The sequence below is a fragment of the Papilio machaon genome, chromosome 2 (assembly GCF_912999745.1).
Source record: "Papilio machaon chromosome 2, ilPapMach1.1, whole genome shotgun sequence".
Taxonomy (NCBI): domain Eukaryota; kingdom Metazoa; phylum Arthropoda; class Insecta; order Lepidoptera; family Papilionidae; genus Papilio; species Papilio machaon.
The window spans coordinates 1970709-1995090 of record NC_059987.1 but is presented as its reverse complement, the minus strand read 5'-3'; the positions used below and the strand labels follow the sequence as shown (position 1 = coordinate 1995090).

The 24382-nt window shown below is 33.8% G+C and overlaps 1 protein-coding gene across 1 annotated transcript; it reads right to left on the bottom strand.

Annotated features, from left to right (window-relative positions):
* Positions 1–1952: 1952 nt before the first annotated feature.
* Positions 1953–23083, bottom strand: LOC106719007 (dynein beta chain, ciliary). The gene is made up of 66 exons (XM_045681023.1): positions 22771–23083; positions 22447–22604; positions 21913–22135; positions 21662–21814; positions 21375–21586; positions 20780–21295; positions 20592–20702; positions 20367–20521; positions 19903–20099; positions 19536–19790; positions 19313–19461; positions 18965–19176; positions 18599–18884; positions 18251–18529; positions 18048–18183; positions 17791–17972; positions 17512–17670; positions 17261–17434; positions 17041–17186; positions 16841–16967; positions 16472–16501; positions 15983–16228; positions 15674–15898; positions 15365–15591; positions 15144–15285; positions 14623–15035; positions 14404–14539; positions 14180–14314; positions 13974–14104; positions 13527–13860; positions 12744–13456; positions 12372–12673; positions 12157–12311; positions 11961–12097; positions 11392–11858; positions 11114–11229; positions 10881–11042; positions 10510–10709; positions 10156–10312; positions 9872–10060; positions 9527–9766; positions 9248–9438; positions 8996–9165; positions 8646–8908; positions 8416–8536; positions 8170–8345; positions 7835–8004; positions 7611–7749; positions 7364–7528; positions 7088–7281; positions 6626–6995; positions 6404–6544; positions 6170–6340; positions 5863–6099; positions 5700–5779; positions 5044–5320; positions 4772–4963; positions 4483–4654; positions 4230–4405; positions 3837–4079; positions 3565–3747; positions 3379–3438; positions 3193–3306; positions 2851–2993; positions 2571–2718; positions 1953–2235 (listed from the first exon to the last, which is right to left on the bottom strand). Exons 1-66 carry the CDS (start codon positions 23081–23083, stop codon positions 2074–2076), a joined length of 13458 nt encoding a protein of 4485 aa, XP_045536979.1. The 3' UTR covers positions 1953–2073.
* Between the last annotated feature and the right edge of the window lie 1299 nt (positions 23084–24382).

Here is a 24382-nt window from a genome sequence, read left to right as displayed (position 1 = left end):
GCCTAGCACGAATATTTGTGACAATCGCCATCGACAATTTGTATTAAAATAATATGTATATCGGATGGAAAGTACATCAAAAAATGTCATATTAATGTTGATATAATTAACGATGACGTTACGAAGGCATTTGTCATAAATCGTGTTAGACCGTTCGACTTTGCTACTAGACTGGGACGAACTTTTTGGCTTAAGTAAAAGTAAAAATTTGACTACCTATTTATCCTACATTATTAAAAATGGCTCTAAAATGGCACATTTTATCTGCAATACATATAAAAATTCTGTCTAATCTTGGACTTTAAAGTAAGACATTATTCTTAGTATCATATCTATAGTAAGTTCTTCATGAGAACTGTTAGATAACAGTAGAAATAGGTGCTTCTTCACCCCATTAATAAGCGGTATATTAGTAATCGATTTATAAGTAAAGCATCAATTGAAAGTAGAATATCGTAATTTAACAACACTTTGCAACCAGTTTAATTTTCTAATTGTCTTGCGAAAGTGAACAGTTAAAAGTGCTAGTAAAGATTATGTTAGCGCTCAATCATTTACGCTTCGAACGCAAATACGTAACAGTTTTACAGTCATGAGGATTTTTAATTTGTTTATGATACTGCAAAGTTAATTTAAGTTCTACGATTACAGTTGAATTAATACGTGATATATTCACTTATAGAAAAATATGTTTAACTAGCTATCGCACACTGTCCCCGCGGCATTAAAAAAAATAAAATAAAAATATAACTCCTTTATTGTCATCATAAGGAATACAATATTTCAGGCATTATTAACAGAAAAAAATATGACAACAATGGGCTGCAGGCTCAGCGTGTATCGCAAGGCATAGCCTTGTGTAGCTGGTTTTCAGCCTGTCCCGGTGGGCCGTGTTGCGCCCGGTCAGAGGTGCCCATCTGCTGGTTTACAGCATTAAGAATTTTTAACAAGAGAGAAAAAAGTAGCCTTTGTGTTCTTCCAAACTATGCTCTACATCTGTGCCAAATTTCATTAAGATCCGTTGAATCGTTCCGGAAATTTTTGATCGTTTTAAATACAGAACTAAATATTTGTTTTCGACTATCAGTAGTAGGCGCTATAAACGCGCGCGCTTTGAACAAGCAAAATATCTTGTATTCGTTTCGCTTATTTCGCACATTAATCATTTTAATAATATAAAATTAATTAAATACATCTTATAGACAGCAGAAATTAATTCTAAGTCTGATTTCATATTAAAAAGAAAAAATTATAATCATTTTATATTTAAAAGATTGACGCACCTATGTCTTATGTCATCAAACTATAAAAACATCAAATTGATAAAATATAACATAAATATACATTGAATTATTAAAAAAAAAGATATATGGTATTTTAAAACATAATCAAAGGTCAATTAAATCCAAATATGATTTCATCGTCTACAACATGACCTTACTGATTCATAACTTATTTTTTTACGCACTATTCGACGGAATAGTGCGTAAAAAAATAAGTTATGTAGTAACTTCATCAAATGTCTAAATTATTCATAGTAAAATGACGATTTTACTATGAATAATTTAGACATTTGATGAAGTTGAATAAAAAATAAATGCGTCATTTTTGTAAGCAAATTGATATTTTCTATTTCCAATTAACTATAGCCTTGTTAAATTTTCTGCAATAATTTTAAACGGTATGATTGTCGAAAGAAAGCGCACAATTCAATTTCCCCTTTCAATAATAAAAACAACACCATTAGCGAAAACAGATTTTATTAAGAAATTACAAGAAACTTTTGTAAAAAAATTAAATATAATTTGACTAAAATAAAACATAAAATATATAAACACTAAACCTCAGAATAAATACAAAGCCGTAAAAGATAGTTACAATGAAGGACATTAAGAATTTCTTTTACATTATTCACTATTTAGAATCTTAATTTTTAAGCATGTTGGTTGCTCACTACTTGTAAGCGCTACATAAAATAATGCTATGTTATTCTATAGCGGCATTATGTAACATTGACTCTATAACAAAATAATTAATGAAAGCAAATTACGTTTGCAACATTATTCTAATCATCTATATCTGAAGCAACAGCGCAACTCCGGCTAAGGTCCACTTGGCGGGTTTATCTTTTGTTTTGAGGTTGAAGGTCCACACGTAGGTGGGGCCGCGGGTCCGCGTCTTGTACACCGGGCACTCGTACATGTTCCTAAGGTCTTGTTTGTCCTGCGTTATAGCCTAGAATAAAATTGTTATTTAGAAAAGAGTCATAAATGATCAAGACAACAAGCTGTGTTAAGTCTTTGCAATAATATCCCATAGTATGTATTTGTTACATATTAAAGAGCAAGAAGAAATAACATAAAAGATTTGGTAAGGGTGGGATAAAAACAAATTAATTGTTCAAATTTAATCATAATGTACAATTTATAATCTATTAGAGCTATATTTTAGCGGCATATTGTCTGTTTTAGGTAATACGTGACCTTGGTGATATTAATATTGCTCGACCTATTAGACTTTAGTTAAAGTAAAACTAATACATAAAACACGTAATGGTGTTTTTATCATACCCGAACATTAATAACTGGCATTGGTGGGAATAACTCCTTGAGCCTGGAGTCCATAATGATGCCGGCCTGCACGTCCCAGCGCGCACCCTCCATCTGCAGCCCATGCACGTACGCGCCATCTCGCGGTGCTGACCGGGAGTCAGCTATCCTGTACCAGGTAAGCATGACTTAATTTACACGCAGCAAGCAAATAAGTACAATTTTTTTTTATTTACAATAATAAAAAAGTCACAATCAAGTGATTAGAAAATTATTTATCTACAAATTATCTTACGTGAACTCCTCTTTCATTTTTTTAGTGACGTCACACTGCAGACACATTTTGTCGAGGGGCAGTTCATAACGGCGCGCTGTGCTCTGCATGATGGCGGTCAACAAGCTTTGCGGGTTGAAGAAACCCGCCAACCACACTGAGGCAGGCAACTAAAATTACAAAAATAACGTTAATATGAAATAATAAAATGTTTATTGGGTTGTATAATTACTTTAAACTGATTCTTTCGACATATGTCATTTATCTCTTTCAATGATAATCTCACACGATCACGAAATTAAGATGAGATATAAATTGATTCACTTCATTGATTATACAAAACAAAAGACAGTTAAACTAGCTTCTTACAACAAAGTCAGTGGCCCAGGTTTCCAATTCTCGAAGCCGTAGAAGTAGATCTACGAACCAGGCTGAGAGTCCAAGCAAGGAAGGATAAGCTCGATCAGCCCAGATGGCAGGTACCTAAAATTTATTATCGTTTTAATTACTCTATATAAATATAACACTTAACACTAACTTGTACATCATACTTACTTGATCCAAAAATAAAGAATTTTCTAAATCTTCCATATCGGACGTTATTGTTAGTTCTCCCTGTAAAACCGATCTCTTTCTCATTACGATTTCTAAAATTATGTTCGAATGCCTCTAAATGAGGCAGACAAAATGGAATACTGGATTATTACAATATTTCAATTTACATAATATAAGAAACTATACCTTTAATCCTAAATCTAATTCTTTTAATGACCTCTTCATTTCGCCAGTCAAATGGTTCATTCTCTCGCACTCTTGGAAAGCCACAATTACGTACGGCGTACGTTCCTCAACTTTGCCCATAATTTCTACCATATTGAATTCTTCTGGTAATTTCTCCATTATTTCGTCTAACATTTGTTTGACCTAAATTTAATTAAAATTATAGCAATATTTTATACCTAGTTATAAATAATAAACTAATGTAAAAACTTTTAAATAATACGTTTCAATACCTTGTCTTCTCTAGTAACAGTTGATGCTCCAGAAGCTTGGGCATCTCTCGGTTGCATTTCGAATATTGTTCTGAATAAATTTTCCGAAGTAGTAGTCAAAAATCCTATTTCAGCATTAGGATGTAAACCGTATAAGTAAGGAGATTCTGGAGGCATCGCATCTTCTATGTACTGGTGATAACCAGAATAATCAGTGTTAGGGGGAGCAGGGAAGCCTGGAGCTAATTGAAGTTCACCATCGACCTAAAAACAATTGATTCAGTTCAATAAAGTGTAAAATTATCATAAGAATTTAGTCGATACATATTTTAAAATCAGAACCATAAATGTGAACTTAATTTACGCAATATTAAGAGCTTAAGATTATTATTAAGAGCTTAAGAAAAAACTTACAAGATCCGATTGCATAAGTTCTTCTAAGTAAGCGTTACAAAGACGTCTGTCCCAATCGTCGGTTATATGACCTCCGTACATAATTTCACCAAACAAATATCGAAGATCTTCCCAAGGGACTTTAGAATTAGCCTCCAAATAGTTGTAGAGAACAAACACGCTAATAGTGAGATCACCTGAATCAAGAAATTGAGTAATAAAATATTTTACTTTAAATAGAAGCTTAATCAAGTTATATACATTTATAACTTACCAACATTAAAGGGATAAATTTTGTTCCAACCCTGAGGGCCAAACTTCCTTCTTTCAGCCACTACGGCATGGAAGTAGCACAGAGCAAAGAGTATAGCTTTAAATTCTGCTTCCTTGCCACACATTTCTAAAGTTTCTTGATTGAAATTATCTAGGGCTTTATGAATGTTTGCCTTAAAGGTTAATGAAATATTAATATACCATCATCATGAAATAAGTTATAACATACCATCATCTCGAAATAACGAATGTACAACATTTGGTGATATCATTTTTACTGATCCTTTTACCTGCATACCGGTGGGTGGCTCATTAGTAATTTTGATACTGGATTCTAAAATTCCTTGCGGGATAATATGAGCCCCCGGTGTAGCTGCCGGCTCGGCAGACATAAACAAACGAAAGTCTTCGTGACAGCCTGAAGCAAAACTTTCCATCTTCTTTTCTAAACTCGGCAGCCATTTTTTTACTAAATGAATATTCTGAAAATGAAATCAATCCAGCTATTAAAACTAATTGAAATGATCTTTGCACATAAATAGAAAAAGCTTATTGAAAATACCTGTAAAACGACCCAATGGCCATTCTTTAACGCTTCATCCATTGCTTGTTCGGCCACAATTTCTTGGCCCTGACCTAATGACACGTTATGGAAATTATTCCTATCGACAGAGAATCCCATAACTTTACCAAGAGTTTCAACGTCTTTAAGGGGATTCACTCCGGGTGAAAGAATAAAAAAGATTGGTGTCGTAGGACTCGTTTCTTCAAATGATTTGCTGAATTCAACTGTTCTGTTTTCAACGTATTTCGATCCCATCCTCTCTTCGATGTAAGCTCTAAAAATAATGTTGAAAATGTCATCATCAGCTCACTATACGTCCCCACTGAAGGGCTCGGAGCCTACCCCAAGTTAGGGGTGACTAGGCCATAGTCAACCAAGTGGCCAAGTGCGGGTTGGTTGACTTCACACATATCATTGAATTTCTTCTCAGATATGTGCAGGTTGCATCACGATGTTTTCCTTCACCGTAAGAACGTCGGATAAATGTACATATGTAAATCGAAAATCGAAAAACACATTGGTACATGGTGGGATTCGAACCCTGGACCTGCAGATTGCAAGTCAAGTGCTTAACCCCTGAGCCACCGACGACGTTGAAAATGTACGAAATTATATTTCAAATCAAACACTAAGCAAAAAATGGTTTTACTAACGCTACTGCGTAGGTCATCCTATCAGGTCGCAATGCTCTTAGCATGCACAATCGTTGTAGGGCAGTTTTATTTTTCCATTCCTGTAAGAGAGCAATTAAAACTGAAAATAAAATTTTATTCATGAAGTATGCAGCGACTTCCATAAAAATTACCATTAACTTACCTGCGGAAACTTTTCTCTTTCGGGGCATTCCATTTCTACTATTTTTTTCCAGCGTTTCGGTGACGTTTCTATATCTCTATCGAGGTTCCTAAATTCATCCTTGCTAGCTAAAGAACATATGCCGCCCCAACTTTGGTTCGATAAGAAGTCCACTGGACTCGTCACGTGAGGTTTAATTGGAAATCGCAAGAAAAAGTCTAATTCAGCAGGGGAAATTTCTTCGCTCATTAGAAGCACCTTTAAAATATATTTTTATTAACTCATATATAAAAATGATACCTAAAATTAACAACATTATTTAAATTACCTGGAAAGTCATCTGTGACGCGAATATCAATTTGTCGCATTCAAAAAGACCCCGAGATGTATATTGAAAGACAGAATAGCTTATGCAATCTATTAAGTTTCTTACTCGTTGATTTACTTCATCCGATGGTTCCGCACGGGAAATTGCTTTTTGGAAGACAACACTAAAAGCCTAAAGAAAAAAGTTCTGTACTTTCTTTTATTATTCTTAAAACGGGAAACGTGTTATAAATACCTTTAATGAAAACTGGTAAATCGGATTAATAGTATTCAAGTCGTTTAAAATGAAATATAGCAACGATGCTCTTGCTGAAGCTGGACGGTAAAACTCTCTTGCTTGATCAATTTGGTAAGATGTTACTTTAGCTTCTGTAACCTACAAATGAATCAAAACAAAACAATTTCCAATCTTTTTCAGAAAAATGTATTGCAAATAAAAGTTTTAGTTGTTGCAAACCTTCTTCTCAATATCGGCTGCTGTTTTTTTGGTAGTTTCCAAATTCTCTACTAATGCAGTGTCGCCCAAAATATTTGCACCAGCTGAAGATAGTCTAGACAATAAATCGTCTTCAAGTTCTTTTAATTGAATCTTAAATTCATTTTGTTGTTTCGTTAATTCTGCCTTTAATTCTTCAAGATCTGGTCTCTCGGCTTTTACTACTTCGGCTAACAGTTGATCTTCCAAGCCATCTCTCGTGACGGTAAAGTTTACTAAAGTAGTCTGAGCTTGCATTTCTGGTTTGTAATGTGGATTGGCAAGTTTAGTATGCAAGATTAGTCTAAAGTTAGGACTATATTCAACTTCTTTATCACCTATTTTTATAGCTCTGTAATTTAGTAAACACGTTGTTAATCATTTAATAATGACTCGTTCAGATTAATATGACTTATTTATACTATGTTAATGAAAGATTTTCACCTGCCCTTCTTGATCAAATTTCTGCCTAACAAAGGATCTAAAACAGGATCCACTGTTTCACCAATATTTTCCAATAAAACTGTCTCTCCCTTTATAATTGCTTTTTCTATTGTATCCAAGTATCCTTTTTGTCCGAGTCGTATCACACGCAATTGGTCACCATATTTTTGTTTAATCCATTTAACTCCTTGTAGCTGTTTTATGTAATAAAGTTAGTATGTAATTTTTTATTTACTTATGATAATTAATATTAATCACAAAAGTCAAAACGTATACCTGTGGGTCAATCATAAGTGGCCAGCGATCAGAATTCGAAAGTATTGTAGCATTCTCAGTGCTCATACGATCAGAAGGCAGGCCTTCATTCTGCCACATTGCTATTGTAGTGTCATCAGTCAGCATCGTTAACGGATCTAGGCCCTCTGTTATAGGGATCGGTGGCTAAAAACAATAATTGTCATTTTATTTTACCTTATAAAAACTAAATTAAGCCTTTATCCTTTAAGTTCTGTATCTACGTTACCTCCAAAGTTTTCAAAAAGACAAGCCAATTCTTATGTAACAAGTCAAGCCTGTATTGTTTTGTAAAGCATCCAACGTATGATATAAAGGCACATACAAGTAAAACATCTCCGGGTAAAGTGGTACTCTGTTGCATGAAACTGAAAATAAAAAAATTACAATTTAGATGTTATTTATTTTCAGTCTGCTTTAGTAAATACATTTGGTTGACAAATTGTTACGCACTTTGACACTGCCTCTGCCCACCGTACATTTTCACTCGCGAGTCCGTTAACCAATCTATTAGCAAGTTGAATTGTCCTGTTGGTGGCATCAGCTTCTTGTTGACATTTGAGTTTCTCTAGCGTTGCTTTTTCGAAATCAGCTGTTAGTGACCCTAGTTGCTCTTCTAAAGACTAAGAACGTAATGAAGGTTTTAACACAATATTTGTAAAGGAATGTACTCGTAAAAGTGATTTATATTTTGCTAATATGTCTACAAACCTTTGACTTCCCTCTTAACAAATAAAATAACTTTATAAAACTACAAATTATCATGTTTTAAATGTTTAGATACTAACCGCAACTTTAGACTTAATTGACTTCAGCTTCTCAGTAGCCGCAGCTAACTCAGCGTTGGCCGCCGCCAAAGCTTTACGTTTTGGCTCCACATCACAAAATACTTCATAGAATTTGATGATGTTTATTACCCACGCGCAAAGCCCAGCGGCTGCGGCCGATTTGGACCTTACAAATTCTGCAAAATTTTCATGTTACAAAAATAGTGAAAACTAACTGTAAAAATAAAACTATTCAAGCTTTGTTACCAGGTTCAAATTCTGAATCTTTGAGATATGGTTGAATTGCTTTTATGACATCAGGATGAATATTTTCTTTATCATAATGTATGAGGGACTCCAAAAAAACATCCACTTTTGCCATCATCATCTAGAAAAAAGCGTTTTTAGTTCCAACCTAGTGTTATAAATGTTAACTTATAATGTTAATTCGATGATAAAATATTTGTGGACGTCAACTGACTAATTAATATACATACCTTAGCAGATTTCCAACTTCGATCTTTAGGTATTTTACCACCCGGGGCAAGTAATACCATTACAGCGGCCGTGACATTAGTAACAGCGCCAGGTGGTGATCCAAAAGACTTAAGCTCAGTGAGGTTGGCTTTATTTAAGGTATTCAACGCTTCTTGTGCAGCAACAAGAGCAGGTTCTGCTTTGATCAAATCTTCTTCACAATCTTTCTGCTTCTTTGCGACTTCCTCCGCTATTACAGCTACTTTTTCCTCTTCTTCGTCAGCTAAAAACACAAGAGAAGAATTACATTTATTACAATATAAATGTGTTCCTAGATATAAAACAAAAGAGTGTCCATCTTTTATTTTACCAAGGGCTTTCTCGCTTTGAACTTTGGCCGTCTCAACCCCGACCATTTCAATTAGCTTATCTGCAGCTTCATTCTTCTGCTGTAACTCTACTTCTTGAATTGCCAACTTAACCTTCAATTGGTCTACTTGTGTAGCAGTACTTCGTAACTTTTCCAAGCCATTCTCTAATCTAAATGTTATTAAAAGTAATTAGCACATAGTATATTAAAAAAAAAACACGACATTTTACTTGTTAATCGTATTCCCCTTACCTACAAATCTTAGCCTGCAGTTCTTGTGTTTTTTGATTGACAAGTTTTGCGTATAAACTGATTTGTTCTAAGTAGCTCTTTGGTGTGGTATAATTGTATCTTCTTTCGTTCGACAGATAGGCTTTGGAAATAGAATTCACTGAAGTGTGAACATATGCCATAAATCTTGAAATGGAATCTCTTAACGAGACCTAGAATGGTTTGAAATTTTTACTCATTCATAAAAAAAGGACAACAATTATTAGATACTTTAACATAGAAAATTATTTGATAACTTACTGGTAAAACATGGAGTCCTTCCAAGAACTTCATCGAGACTGATACTAAAGCCTCTTGAGGCCATTCATGAAACCAATTTATAGAAGTGCAGTTGATCAGAGCTGGGAATTTCCTGGACCTTACTCGTAATGTTGAACCAACAGGGGAGAAACATAAAACGACTTTCAATTGTTTTCGAACTCTGTCTATGAAGAACTTCCAACAAATTTCTCTTGTATCCGGTAGACCTGCACCTTTTACCTTTAAATAAAGTTATCTTTAGTACAAGACTTAGTGGTATAACTTTATAAGATTCGAAATCCTTGCAAAATTTGAACATTAATAAGATAACTGTACTAAAATTACCTCATTTCTAACTCCGCTAATAATATTTTCAATCTCATCATCAGGGAAAAGATCTGCAACTTCTCCTGATGCTAACAAATCATTTATTAATACTAGAAATTGTTCGTTTGCTACTTGCGCATCGGTCATTAAAAACATAATACCAACGTTCTTTAAGCCGGTTTTGATGTATAATCCCGAGAGCTCGTGCTGAAAATTAAATATCAATATATGTATATTGTTTTTTTTTCTCTAGTAACTTTAAAGTTTTAAGGAAGAAGGAATTCCTTTAATTATAATTTTACCTTCAAATCCGAAACACAGTATCCTTTCTTCAATTGTATTTGGAATACTTCTAAGCTTGAGATAAAGGCAGCAAGACGAGAAAGTGACTGTTTGCCCGATCCTCCTACACCCACAAGTAACGCACTTCCTCGTGGACTTTCCAGGATCCGACTAATTCTAAAAATCAATTATACATAACTAGCATTGCACAAATTCTAAATTCTTTTTCTATTCTAACTTCGTTTTCACCAGCCAACTAAGGCACAGGTTTTGTTTTATTTAATGTTTCGGTTATTATTTTAGGGTATAAATTTAAAAAGCTCTAAATTCTATCATCGCGCTTTCATTACGTATGGCTATTGTCTTTAAATTACCTGCAAATGTGCATCATAGCGTCTTCAAAAAGCACAAGATTCATTGCAGCAATAAGATCGTTATAACTCGCCATGGCTTCTGTCAGCAGTTTGTTGAGCTGGTCCCACGACTCGATCGGCATGTACTTAGGTTCTCCAATGCCTCCCGCGAAGTGACAGTAGATATTTGGTTTATCGAATACGACGCCTTCATCAATATCCTAAAATTAAATTTAATTTTGATGACTTTTAAAGTAAGTTCTGGTCCCTACAATTATTTTATATAGGAATACTCCAACTGCTGTGCAATTAATGTTTAATTAATCTGAAAAAGTTTTTCGCAGACTTGAATAATTAATTTTTATCATAAAAAATGTTGTATAAATACGCACTTCAAAGTTTTTCTTGCATATATCGACCTGCATTTTGAGAAATGCGTCAATATCTTTATCCTCAGTGAGCTTGTCTCCGTACACTCGGTGAGTTTCGTGCAACCACAGACGAATTAGATCTGAAGGACCTACTAAACATTCGTTGGTGCTGAATAGAAAACCCTTCAAATCAAAATACAATTCATTAATCAAGTGCTATTTTTTAAAGTATTAATAAAGTTTTAATTAATTACCTGGAATATGTTTGATAGATCTCTTAAATTAAATATATAATGGAATTTAATGGCTGTCGGTAAAAACACTTGTGATACTTTATTGTGTAAAGCTATTGTCGCAGTCACAACATTGTCTGAAAGAGAGACAGAAAAACTGACTTAAGTATGCAGTGGCAGTTACTTGGATTATTATTAACGTGAGCCAGCTTAGCCTATTAGCCTATAAAAGTTACCCCAAAACATTGAACTTGGTAAATTATTATTAGTTAATTAAAATTAAATAAAATAAAACTTACTTGATAACTTAGCGACTTGACCACTTATCCGCAACTCCGGATTAACCAGATGTTGACTTAAAATATTATGGTAAATGTTATTCAAGGCTTCATTATTTGGAAAACTGATAGCGAAAACGCAGAAATGTCTTTGTAATCTTGGATTAATTGTAAAACTACCCGATGTTGGATTCATACAAGACACGTATTGAGTGTTGTGAATATCTTTAAGGGTCAACTTAGTTCTGTCGTACCAATGATTGTAATCAAGATGCTGTCTGATTATAGTATGAGGTTGTACGGTACCGTAAGTATCAACTTCTGGCATATTCATATCATCAATAAAATATATGAGTGTCTTATTTCCCGGGGGACCGTAATTTCTACCAGCCTTTTTCTCTAAAGGTTTCTCTAATACTTTCTGTAGCATTTCTGAAGACGTATAGAAATTAAATGGAACAGATTGCACGGCATAGGCTTCTGAAAGACTGTAATCAGAAATGGAATAATAAATGCATCATAATATAAATTGTTACTTTAACTGTACTATTGGTTTAAAAAAATATGAAGCTTATGGTCTAAAATCATACCTTTGTAATTTTTCATTAACTAAAACTGTTTTTCCACAACCAGCTCCCCCAACTAACATCACCGGATGCTTATTTTTCATTAATAAATCCAAAAAGTATCTTATTCTGATAGTTTCTGCTGTCGGTACTAATACCGCCTGTAATAGTCACGGATTAAAAAAAACAGTTATTTTTTATTTTTAACTTTTTTACATACCTGTAACGGAATATCCGTATCCAATTCAAACTTTGTGATCTTTTCAGTCCACGGTGTGAATTGTTTTGTCTCTGAATCTATATAATAATCAAAGACGGTTCCACCTTGTGGAAATTTGATTGTTTTAAACTCGTTGACCCACCATTTTGTAAACTCTAAAAAGTGAAGGAGTTTGAAGAAAAGTATAATAAGGTATATATAAATAGTCAACTTACCGATTCTATAGTCAACATTTGTGTCCTGAAACATTGCAGATCCGAACGCCCATACGCATGCAAAAACAAAGAAAATATCATGCCATTCTTTAGGACAATCTGCTGGAGTATTCTCAGGTACTAATAAACAATCAAGGAGGTGACATAACATTTGTATGTGAGCCATATCAGCTATAGGCGTTATTTTCTTAAATCGATTTCTAACAGTTTCTAAACATGGTGGTATATATTTATCAAACAATATAACCAAATTCGACTTCTCTGCTGGTATCTTTCTTGTTTCGATCCAACTTGTCACATATCTAAAACATTAAGAACATTGTATAGTAATTTGTGTACATGACCTTCTTAAATATAGATCTCAATACTTACGGATTCCAACCTAAGTCTTGGGGATTTATGTACAAAATGCCAGCCCTTGAAACGGTAGCTGGGGTAGCAGTTCGTAGGTTTGAAATTTCAAACATAAGTCTCATTGTGGGAGTCAATGCAATTCTTTCATTGCTTGCTAATGTCAGTATCTTATTATCATCCATAACAGTATTCAAAGATTCTATCCACATCGGATCTATATCTCCGTCTAAAACTATCCATTTTGGATTTTCTCCAACGATATTCGCTTGGTCTCTCATAATCACCGAAAATAAGCCATCCTTCCATTCTCTTGTTGCTGGGTTTATAATACCAAACAGTTCGTCATTAGTCACGGCTTTAGGATTTAAATCGTTGAATATTGGTTTCTTTTTGAGATTCTGGTATGTTTTAAAAAGAGTTTTCCAAACTTGAGTTTTCCCAGTCCCGGCATTCCCAACAATAAAAATAGAATGACGTACTTCTAATAACTCTTCAAGTTGTACAACTTTCAGAATAAAATTATCTTCAGGTTGAAGCAGTAAGTCCATTGCCGCTTGCTTTACGGTTCTCTCGAATTCCAAATCACGTTTTCTTGGTACTTCAAGAGCAGGGAATAAATCACCAATTAGCCCCATAAACACGGGCATGTCATCAGTTACAATTTTTGGTATGTTAAAATCACGAAGAGTCCTCATTAAAACTTCTTCTTCAGGTCTTCCGGGATCACCTCTCTAAATGAAAAAAGACACGTAAGAAAAAAAATCTACAAATAAAATTCCGTCCTTGATTCAATTTTCTTACCTTTAAAGATCCGGCAACAACTAGCACAGATTTAATTGCTCTAAGTCCCCAGTCGTAATGATCTTGTTTTGATAATAACTCCTTGCACAATGTATACAGTGTTATGAATTTTCTAGCGAGTATCTTAGCTTCTTGAAAACCTTCAGCCACCAACATGATTTCACAAATCAATTCGAAATCTGGAACTACCATTGCGCATGGTCTGAATAAAGCTTTTAAGTTTTCAGGTAATTCTGTCCTTCCAGCATAACCAGGATTCATGGTTATGAAAATTCCGACTGTTGGGACTAGTACAATTATTTCCCCCATAAAGTTAAATGTTTCCTTTTTGTCTCTGAAAAAGTAATTATTTATACACAATCTTGATAAAAAGTACAGTTTAGTTAAATAACAAATCGCTTGCATGATAAGAACTCTAAATTAATGGACAAAATTATATCATAATACCTTATCGCATCTTGGACAGATTTAACTTGCACTGCTACTACGGATAAAACTTCTACGGAAATTCGATTGAATTCGTCAAAACAACCCCACGCACCGGTTTGAGCTAAACCTTTATAAATGTTGCCGCAAGACTGTAAACAAATGATTCATAAAATATTCGCTAGAAAAAGTTTTGGAATTTTAGAAGCTATTGTAAATATGAATACCTGGTAGTCCATTTGCTCTGAACAATTAAATACATAGACCATAATACCCAACGCTCTTCCTAGATCCTTTGTCGTTTCTGTTTTGCCTGTACCAGCTGGTCCGGCGGGACCACCTCCCATTATTAAATGCAAAGACTAAAAATCCAAACCATTACAAAAATTTCAAAACGGCGAAGCATAGTAGTATAGTATTCATTTAAAGTATGTTTCATTTACGCCTTTACCTGAGTCAATGTGATGTAGCAACGGTCAGTTAATGGAGTGATCACTAATCTCGGAGTGTTACCGAGATATTCATAACTGTATTTGAATTGAGCGTCACAAATATTTGCAAAGCAGTGAGATTCCTTTTCATCCCATCTACAATATTTGTTATTTATACAACAAATAATATAAAAAAATTGCAAAAATAAAATTATAATATTTTAGTAGGAATTTCGAACCTGTGTCGTAGTTGCGATTGCCATTGGAATGCTGATCCTGCTTCCACTTTCCCTTGTATGAGTTTACTGACAACATCTCTTGAATGTACGTCTATCGTGCAAATCGTCATAATTTTCTGTCTGTCCTGTTTACTGAGCTCACCGATGAGTAAAGTAATAAGCGTGCTCAGCTGAGCTAATTGTTTCTTGTAGTAATCCTTTAGTGCATTATCATATCCTTCTTCTAATCTAGAAAAAGCCATATTCACTTCCGTCGTCCACCAAATTTGTGAGGAGCATAGAGATACTTGGGCCATATAGTCAAAGAGCCATTGTTCACGAGGTTTCTCCTCGTATGAAACTATTGCTTCACTAAAATACTGTCGAATGGATGACCTCATTATTTCTTGCAGTCTATTTAGCCAGATTTCTACCTACAAGTGGAAGCAAATGAGTAAAACAGTCAAACCGTTATTTATATTAATAGTATTACAGAATAAGTATTATTTTATTTGTAATCAAAAGTTCTAGCTATTACTTACTGGTCCAGTACAGTCGCATGCTCCATGAAAAGGCACGTATTCACCATCTTTAGCAATCATTCCAGCTGCCTGTTTCTCTGTCGGGTTATCACTTTTAATAAAATTCAATCTTGCGATTGAGTCAAAAAGCTTGGTCAAATGTCTAAAATAGATAGGAAGTAAGTAAAATAAACGAAGAAAAAATTAAAAATATTACAAAGACGAGAAAATCTCAAAAGTACCTGATCACTAATTCAGCTTGATTTCCGTTCGATAGAATGTCTAACAAATCTGCTGATGATACAAAGTAAAACCTAGGAAAGGCCAATCTCTTCGTCTCCAGATATTCAGCTAATGCTTTTTCGCAAATTATTAAATCTTTTTGTAAACTATCAAGTGTTTCTACCAAACCTTGTTTATTGGTACCTTTTACAACATTAGGCGTTTTCGACATTTCTTTTGAAAGAATCTAATAAATGAAAAAGTAAGAAATGTTTTTAAATACCATGTCTCTAAGTAATATCAATCATAATGACTAAAAATTTTCTTGCCTTAAACTCAGCATCAATCCTATCGAATCTAGCCGAATCATCGGGAAGTTGCTTTCTTATGTCTTCAGAGCTCATGAAGATACTTTCTAAATGGGACCAAGTCCTTTGCACTTCAAACCAGACCGAGATAACTTGATCAGCAATTGATAATTTTTGTTGCCAACTGGATACCTCTTCCAGAAAATGAGCAATGAATTTCGAAGTTATTAAATTTTGAAGTTGCACCTAAAAGAGACAAAAAGAGGTGCGTTCTTTTGTAAAAAAAAAAATACTGAAATAATACTATCAAGTAAATGAGACGACTCTCACTTGATTTTCTTCTAAGGTCTCGATTAATTCTTCGCTTGCTCGTAACAAAATACATCCCGTTCGTGTGTGAACTTCTTGTTCAAATTCCATTCCACTCCAAGTGGTATTAAGATCTTTTAATATTTTTTCCATAGACATTTCTTTAACAGCTTTATCCACTATGTTCTTTACTTCTTCTTCACATTCATGCAAATTAAGTGCTAGCAAATCTGCTAGTGTGGTATTTTCATCCATAACGATTCTCACCTAAACGATTGCGTCAACTTTAGCATATATTTCACTATCTTAAATAAACTTTTACCATTGAATTCTTAATAACCGTCTATTTTCATAAGTGATATTTACACTGACTAAAAATTGAATTTTAAAAGAATAAATTCAACATGCACAGATGCACAGACATGCACAGACAACAAGCGTAAGAATTTTTTAACATAAATTCGAGCAATTAACATAAAATATTACAGTTGTTTGTTGTTTTATACTTACAGTGAGCTCAGGTGGTAATGCAGCTAAGCTCTGTGAAATATAAACGTATTTACATTCCAATATATAGCTTTAAGAATATAAAACATTCCCTTAATTTATTTCTATCATACTCTAGTAAACAATTACCTGTTTGGTTTATTTACATCCAAAGAAATACTTAAATTATTTATGTAATTAAACGAGCACACAACGGACACATGCTAGTAATAGATTTTATAAATATACAAACATTTTTAAAATTTGCAAACCATGCTATGCCAATCAAAAGTTTTGAAATATTTGATCATTCCAATGTAGCAGTTGTGGTTTATTTACAAAATAAATTAATAACTTATTTACAAATTTATACACTTTTTATCTTTTGAATACCTTTGTAGATCTCATTAGCTGATCCCAATGCCTTTCTCTGATCGCTGGATTCTGTAACTCAGCAACTGCACGTAACGAAGTTAGCATATTTTTCACGGTTGCTTCCAAGTTGATGTACGTATCCCAACTATTGTCATAAGATAATTACATATTTAAGTATTCTCAGAAAAATATAAACATTCTCTACTTATTCAACTTACCCTCTCATTTCCTTGTCCAGTAATCTTATTTCTTTCGCAAATTTTTTACACTCTATATCCATATTTTCTACGTCTATTTTCCGCCATGGCGTTGTTTTCCAATCTTCTATACTTGTGCGTACAATATAAACATAATCCCAAAGTTGCTGTAATATAATTTTAAGTTTAATTAAATCACAAACCAAAATACGAAGTTACTTGAGCCAATTTGTTACAATACCTTTAACATACGCAATTCTTTTCTGCATTGTTTTAACAGCTTAAACTCTGGTACATTTACTTCAAACAATGAACCAGATTCCTGAATGCCTTTCATCTCATCTTCCAAATGTAACACTTCATTGTCTACTCTGGACATCACAGCGTATGGATCATCGCACTCATATTTAAAGAACTGCGAAAATATTTCAACATTTTATAATTCTTTAAATGGTTAAACAACTAATATATATGCAATAAAAAAATATTTACTTCATATCTTTTAAAAACTTCTCTGTAATAAGTTATATGAACATCGAACATTGTTATCTTTTTTCTGATACATGCCACTTCTGCAGCCTGCAGTGGTGCTACTTGTTGCTTTACAGTCAGAGCTAGCTTCTTAGTGGCTTGCCATTGCTCGGGTAATTCCTGAAACAAATATTGAAATATTCCTTACACGAGAATTAGCACTCTACCACATACACCATATTATGTGAGTTCACTTCCTTCTTTTAATTATAATACTTCGCAATTTTTTTTAATACCGACTTGTAAAAGAACGTTGACTTCTTCTGGTATATCCATGTCATAAAATTTGAGTAATTCAATTGTTTCCGTCAATGGTTGGAACATTTCATCTGTGGTCATTGCTCTTTCTTTAACATTCATCAAGTAACCCATTACTGTTACTAAAGCTTCGTAGTCACCTTCGGGAACAGGTTGCAGTAAACCTATCACGGAAAAACAGAATTATAACCATTTATTCGCGATATTACGCTATCAAACATTTTAATGGTTTATAATACCTTCATCTGCTTGTCTAATGAAATTTCCAAGGTCACTGAGGCTAGAAATCACGTTATTTACTAAATGCTCTTTGTACATGTTACCCCATTTTCTGACAGTGTTCAATAACGCCTGCCTAAATGGTCTTATATCAACCTGTAGATAATGTTTACTATGTAATATGAGCATTATACATACATTATCACATCAAAATATTTTTTACCTGAAACCAAGAATTGAACACTTTATATGAGTCCATGTCTTCGATATCTAGGAAAAGATTCTCGTAATGATCTATTTGTTCTCTAAATGCTTCCATTTTGGGGGTACTAGGTATCGGTCCTTGTACATCCTTATCTTCAGAACCAATTTTATCAATTTCATCGGGATTTAAAAGTCGTCCATAAGTCAAGAATATTTCCATTACTGCGTCTCTTTCTTCCAACCATAAATAAGAGTAGTTTTCGAATGTTTTACAGAAATCATTTGCTTCTTCAATAACCTAATAAAAAAAGATAACAATTATTGTCATATCAATACTTAAAAGTATCAACTGAAGAAAATTCAATACCCTCTCTATTCCATTTAATATCTCTTCTTTCATGTCTATAATATCAACGTGTCCTATAATTTCATCTTCGTAGGTCTTTTCTTTTTTTGGATCTATCCGTTTAATTATAGAAGCCATTTTCAAAATGTCTGTTATGAGATTATTTATCAATGCCATAAAGCCTTTCTCGTCGTCTGGCTCTAAGCTTGGAGCAAAAACCATATCTGGCTCTAATAATTCTAATTGAGCTTCAAACAGAGGCGCTAACTTATTTTTGGGATTCATGTGTTCACATATATAACCAAGACTGAAAACAAAGTAAATTATCGGTTTAAAGAATACTACATTTACTTATTGAATTATAAACTAATCAAAACAACTCCATACCTGCAAGCTATAGATTTAAACAAAGATTCTTGGAACAGTGAATCTATAAAGGCGACGTACGCTAACCAAATTTCACTGTCTTGATTTTCTTGCATGTTAAATAGCAACATGTTTTCGTTCAGTAGCGTTGTTATTCGCTCAGCCGTATCTTTAATATCACTATAACGCTTGTTAATTTTTTCAAGACGATCATCTAAATTTAAAAGTGTATCCTAAAAAACACGTATTTTCATAACAACAAAATTGTTGTTAATATTAAAAAGTCTATTATTGCCTCTAGTGAGTATTGAAAATTTTCATTATTGAGATTTTCGGAGTATAATCCTACTTTTTAAATACAGCATTTACCTTTTTTTCTTCTTTCCTTTGAAATAACGGTTGCGTAGCCCATACCTTTAGAACCGCTTTGATTTCCTTTAAATTATCTTGTATTTTAGACATACGCTGATATAAGTTTCCCACTAACTTATGCAGTTCTTCGGAATAGGTCCATAAATCTGATCAAAATATTATTAGTCAATTTATTAACAGTTAACTATTAAAAACAAAATTTTGTGTATATGATATTGACCTTCAGAGTTCCAGTTAAGTTTATTTTGCGCCATTTCGATTCTTTGATCGATTGCCTTTATTTCATCTTCCACCAAATCAAACTCAACTTTCTGACTATCTTTCCTTATTTGATTATACCAATCAATAGTTATAGTTAAATTGATCCTGTATTGTCGGTAAGTTTCTTGTTTGTCAAAAACTTCCAAACTCTCTTTAGGTAAGAGATCCTGCACATCGGAATTATTTTTCATGTGCCGAACTTCTTTCATTAGTTCTAAAAGCTGAAACCATTACGACGTTGTGTGTTAAATAAGCACTTGCCACTTTAAAGAATGCTGTGTATTAATTTTAATAAACTTTCCCTTTTGATATTATTTTTATTTGACTACTCACTTTTTGACTGAAATTGAGTACTAAGTCTGATCCTTGCCGGGCAAGGATTGGCTTATTCGTATTATCTAGTATTATTTTAGGAACGGTAGCAGCCCATTCGTTAAAATATTTCTTTTTAAACTCATTAATATTTTCTATAAGCTTGTCGTATCTTTCAAATAATTTAATGGCTTCATCCGCACCCTTAATCCTGCATACAAATTTAGTTTTGAACTGCTTATCAATAAGAAAACTTTTTTTTTAAAGAATTTGTGTAAACTTCAGCAAGTATATTGTTTTTATCTACTTTGTCTGTATTTTATATTTAATAAAATTTTACAAAAAAGCGAAAGCAAACTGAGTTTTTCTAATCTACTATTCTCTAAAACATCTACGACCAATCGAGAACGTATAGAGTTAAAGAAGATTTTAAGCCAGATAATCAGCTTTCGCAATTTGCCCCACCCCGCTGACTTACGGGTGCGGCAAACTGCGAAAGCAGGCTATAGGCTTGGTGATCCTCGCGGCCAGCATCGTCATGAATAGCAGGCCACCTGCCACCGGCGGCATATACAGGTCGATCTCCATGTGGCCGTACTTGTACAGACGATTTGACTGCTCTATAAATAATTCCTGTAAAAGTAAGTAAATATTTACTCATTAAAACATGTTTTGTTTTTACCTAGTTGTTATTTATACTTACCTCGCATATTTGCAACTCCTTCTCTAACATAACAATTATTTCGACATATTTTGCTGTAAATTCGTTTTTGATCAACGGTCGATCTAAAACGGATCCAACAATATCAATCAACTGCAAGGAAAATTAATAAGTCAATGTTCTTGTGATTATCATAGTTTTATGTTTACGGTGATAATTATGAAACATACCTTAAAAATAGCTTCTAAAGTGGAACAGTTATCGAATGACTCGACTAAAACTGTGGATAATTTAAGGTCTAAGTCGATAATATTCTCTTGAAACTCTTTAAAGTCCGTATTAAATGTATCATCGTCTGGTTCCAAAACATCGTAGGATTTTGAAGCAAATTCATGGAAATAAGCATCGAATTCCGCTGAAATGTCTCTTATTTGACCACTTAATACACGACCTTTCATTCCTCCCACTTCTATCTTCTCAAGCTTTTGAAATTCCAAAACAGTTTTAAAAAACCATTGTATGGTGTTCAGTCTATCAAGAAATTTATTCATTCGTTCGAAAACGACGTTGGGATGAAACGTCCAAGGCACCACTACTCGATCCATGAAATATTTTGGTAACTTTTCCTTGAAATAATCAAATGTTTGCCGAAACTTCTTTAAAATGTCAATTGTAAGTTGAATACGTTGTCTCGCTTCGTCGATGTCGCTATGAAATAGTGTACTGGGATCTAAACATTTCTTTGCCTAAAATACGTTTCTAATCAGTTGCTGTTCAGACACAACTAGTATTACATAAAAGTTAATAGGAAGCCTATAAAGTTACCTGATAAATAAGTAAATTGCATATTTGTTTAATAAGAACCATCAATTTTGAGGAGCTGCAGTAGTATTTTGAATCTCTCCACACCATGCAAATCACATGGAACAGAGGTCGGAACAAAGGCTGACACTCAGTAAAGTCTGTATCTTCCAACGCTTGGAAATGCTTCTCTAATGTTTTCAGATATAAATCGATTTCACGAGCTTCTGCTAAAGCTGTAATAAATGCGCTGGTAAGTATAGGAACACTTTGTAAAAAGTAAGAAGGTTTCAGACTTCTGACTTCTATACCTGAAACAATGTTCTTGAACAATCGACTAAAGCACGGATAATACGCTGATGTGGTCTTCTCAAGTATAACCGCCATACAACGAACTCTCTCTGTACGCAACTGATCGTAAATGTAATTCAAGTTGCTTAGTCTAGATTTCCAAAAAGCCAGTTCTGCAAATATAAAAATAACTCTAAATTCAGTCAGTTTAGCTAAAATCATAATAAGGTCACTTTGCACAAAAATGTATGAATATCTGAGCAATTCTAACCAACACTAGGTACTGGGTTTTGTCCGTTATCAAAGGCTTGTGAGGAGTCCTCTGTCATGACATCATTGATCTGCTGAGCCCATTTTATGACGACGCCTTCGATAGCACTCTTCAGATATAAATCGACCTCTTTTCCTTTTAATATTTCTTTTTCGGCTTCATGCACTAATTCTACGCCAACAGGCATGGGGAGAACCGTCTGCCCGTTCACTTTACCTTTCACCTAAAGTGATAAGTACTAAATTCACTTTTAGTGAATTAATTTATAGAATCATGGTAATTGTAAATTTTAATTTTAAAATTGCTACAGTGCTAAGTACAGAAAAATCTACACAATTAAAAATAACACTAATAAGATTACTTTTAAATGTAAATGCGTATATTTGTATGATATAAATTACCAATTTTCATGACCGTAATCGCAACGCTCTTTTTCGTAAAATGTTAGTAAGATTTAAGTTAATTACACCTTGTACCCCGAATTTAGTCTCGGTAACAAACTAAGAAAATGTATTTTATTTGCGTGTTGCGTACCTCGTATACGGTGCTTTTGAGATTATGAATTTGTTTGAGAATATCTTGCGACACGACCAGCGGCCAGCCTTCGTGGTTCAGAGGGTTGGAGAGAAGTGGCACAAACACCTCGTCCACTAGCGATGCCAGCTCGTCTATCAATCTAGGTGCTAAATCGCCTGGATTCAAACATATTCTTGCTTATGTTAAATTATATTGCTACCCTTTTCAAGAACATTAAGTTATAGTAGAATGGTTCCTATTTTGTTGAGTTCACATTTTTTTTAATTCTTTTAAAGTCATGGTCGTACTAGATCCTTACTTACCAAATGATCGTATACTCACCAAAAATAACCATATCAGCACAGTTCTCTCTGGGGACGACATCGGGCTTCTTTTTAATGTAATATACTGCTTTATTTTTTAGACAACAAGGAAATGAGATTACAGGAACAAGCTGCGCGGCGTGAGTCAAAACTACGACCAAAAGCAAAGGAAAGGGCTTGTCTACGAATTCTTTTAGAATACTTCTGTGCTCTTCTACGCTCACAAGTCGCATCCATTTCTCAGGCTTAAGTTTAAGCGACTTTACAGCGTAAGAGCCGATGAAATCAAAGCGAGGATCTTGGTTAGAAGTCGATGGACCTGGTTGGTCCATTTTTGACTGAATAGAAACTTATATTGACATCTTTAGGAGATAATCAGTATTGCTGGCTCTTTGTATGACTGCTGGAGAAGTATTGAAAGACGAAGAAAAGGCAAAGGCATGGAAAATAGCAAGTCACGCAAGTCGAACGCGATGTCATTATGAAACGAAGTCTCCTTTGTAACGAGCTATAAACTTTACGAAAATAGACTAGCTTTTACGGTGTGCAGAAAAAGACTTCAGTAGTTAGTGTTTTATAAGTATGAAATAACAGCACTTGCTACTATAAAGCAATATTAAAAAAAATAGTTATCACCATCTGAGAAATCAAAAGAGTGTAAAGTTTTTGTATTTAGTATTCAGAAAATGAATATTTATGGAACCAAAATTAATACTCTACCTACCTATCGGGTATTGAGTTTTAATCATTTTCTTATTTGTTTTTAAAACTTGTGGACAATATCAAGTAATTACATAAATATTGTTTAATATTTGTGTTGACCGTACATGTAAGCAGAAGTAAAGCAGTGCCAGGCAAAAGGCGCGCCACCCCGCGACCGCGCGACGGCCAGACGACACTCGCACGACGTCGCGAATAAGGTCAACCCCTACCATGCCCTTTGTCACAAACTAGAAGCGACAGCGATTTTTATCAAAAAATAAAATATTAAAAAAAATAAAATAAAAAAAAGGTTCTATGATGTCTTTGTTTGACTCGATGAGGTTTTGTCGCTTCACTGTGAAGTTCCTATGGCCATCTTCCAACTCCATCATCAGATCAGCATTATGTCATCATAAGGCATTGTCACGGGATTTATACATGTATGCAAAATTTTATCTCAATCTGTAGCCGCAAAAGTGGAGCAAATTTAATTTGCAAGATTTGAGTTTAAGCATCCGGACAGGTGAAACTAAATAAGAGCTTGTAAAGAGTATAGTCGTATAAAGAAAATTGTCGGTGTGAAAGTGAAAAAGTTTCTATTAATGGCCATCAACAACTGACCGCAGCAACCACATCAGTAAACCACGAAGGGAAGCAAAAAGAAATATCAAAGGCAAAACATTCATAATCATGTATTGCGTGTTAGTTTCAATTTTGTCACCTCTGCTTACAGCTTCAACAGATAAACGCTTTCGCCAAAAGAAAGATCGGAGATATTTTTTCTTCGTTTTCTTATGTCTTGGTTCAAACATCAAGTAAAAATTTCAAACCCGCTTATATAAGATATTACAAAAATGTTGATCGCATGACATATTTTTTTACTTTCAGTTTATCATTTAACTGAAATATTAGTTAACGTTAACTTAATA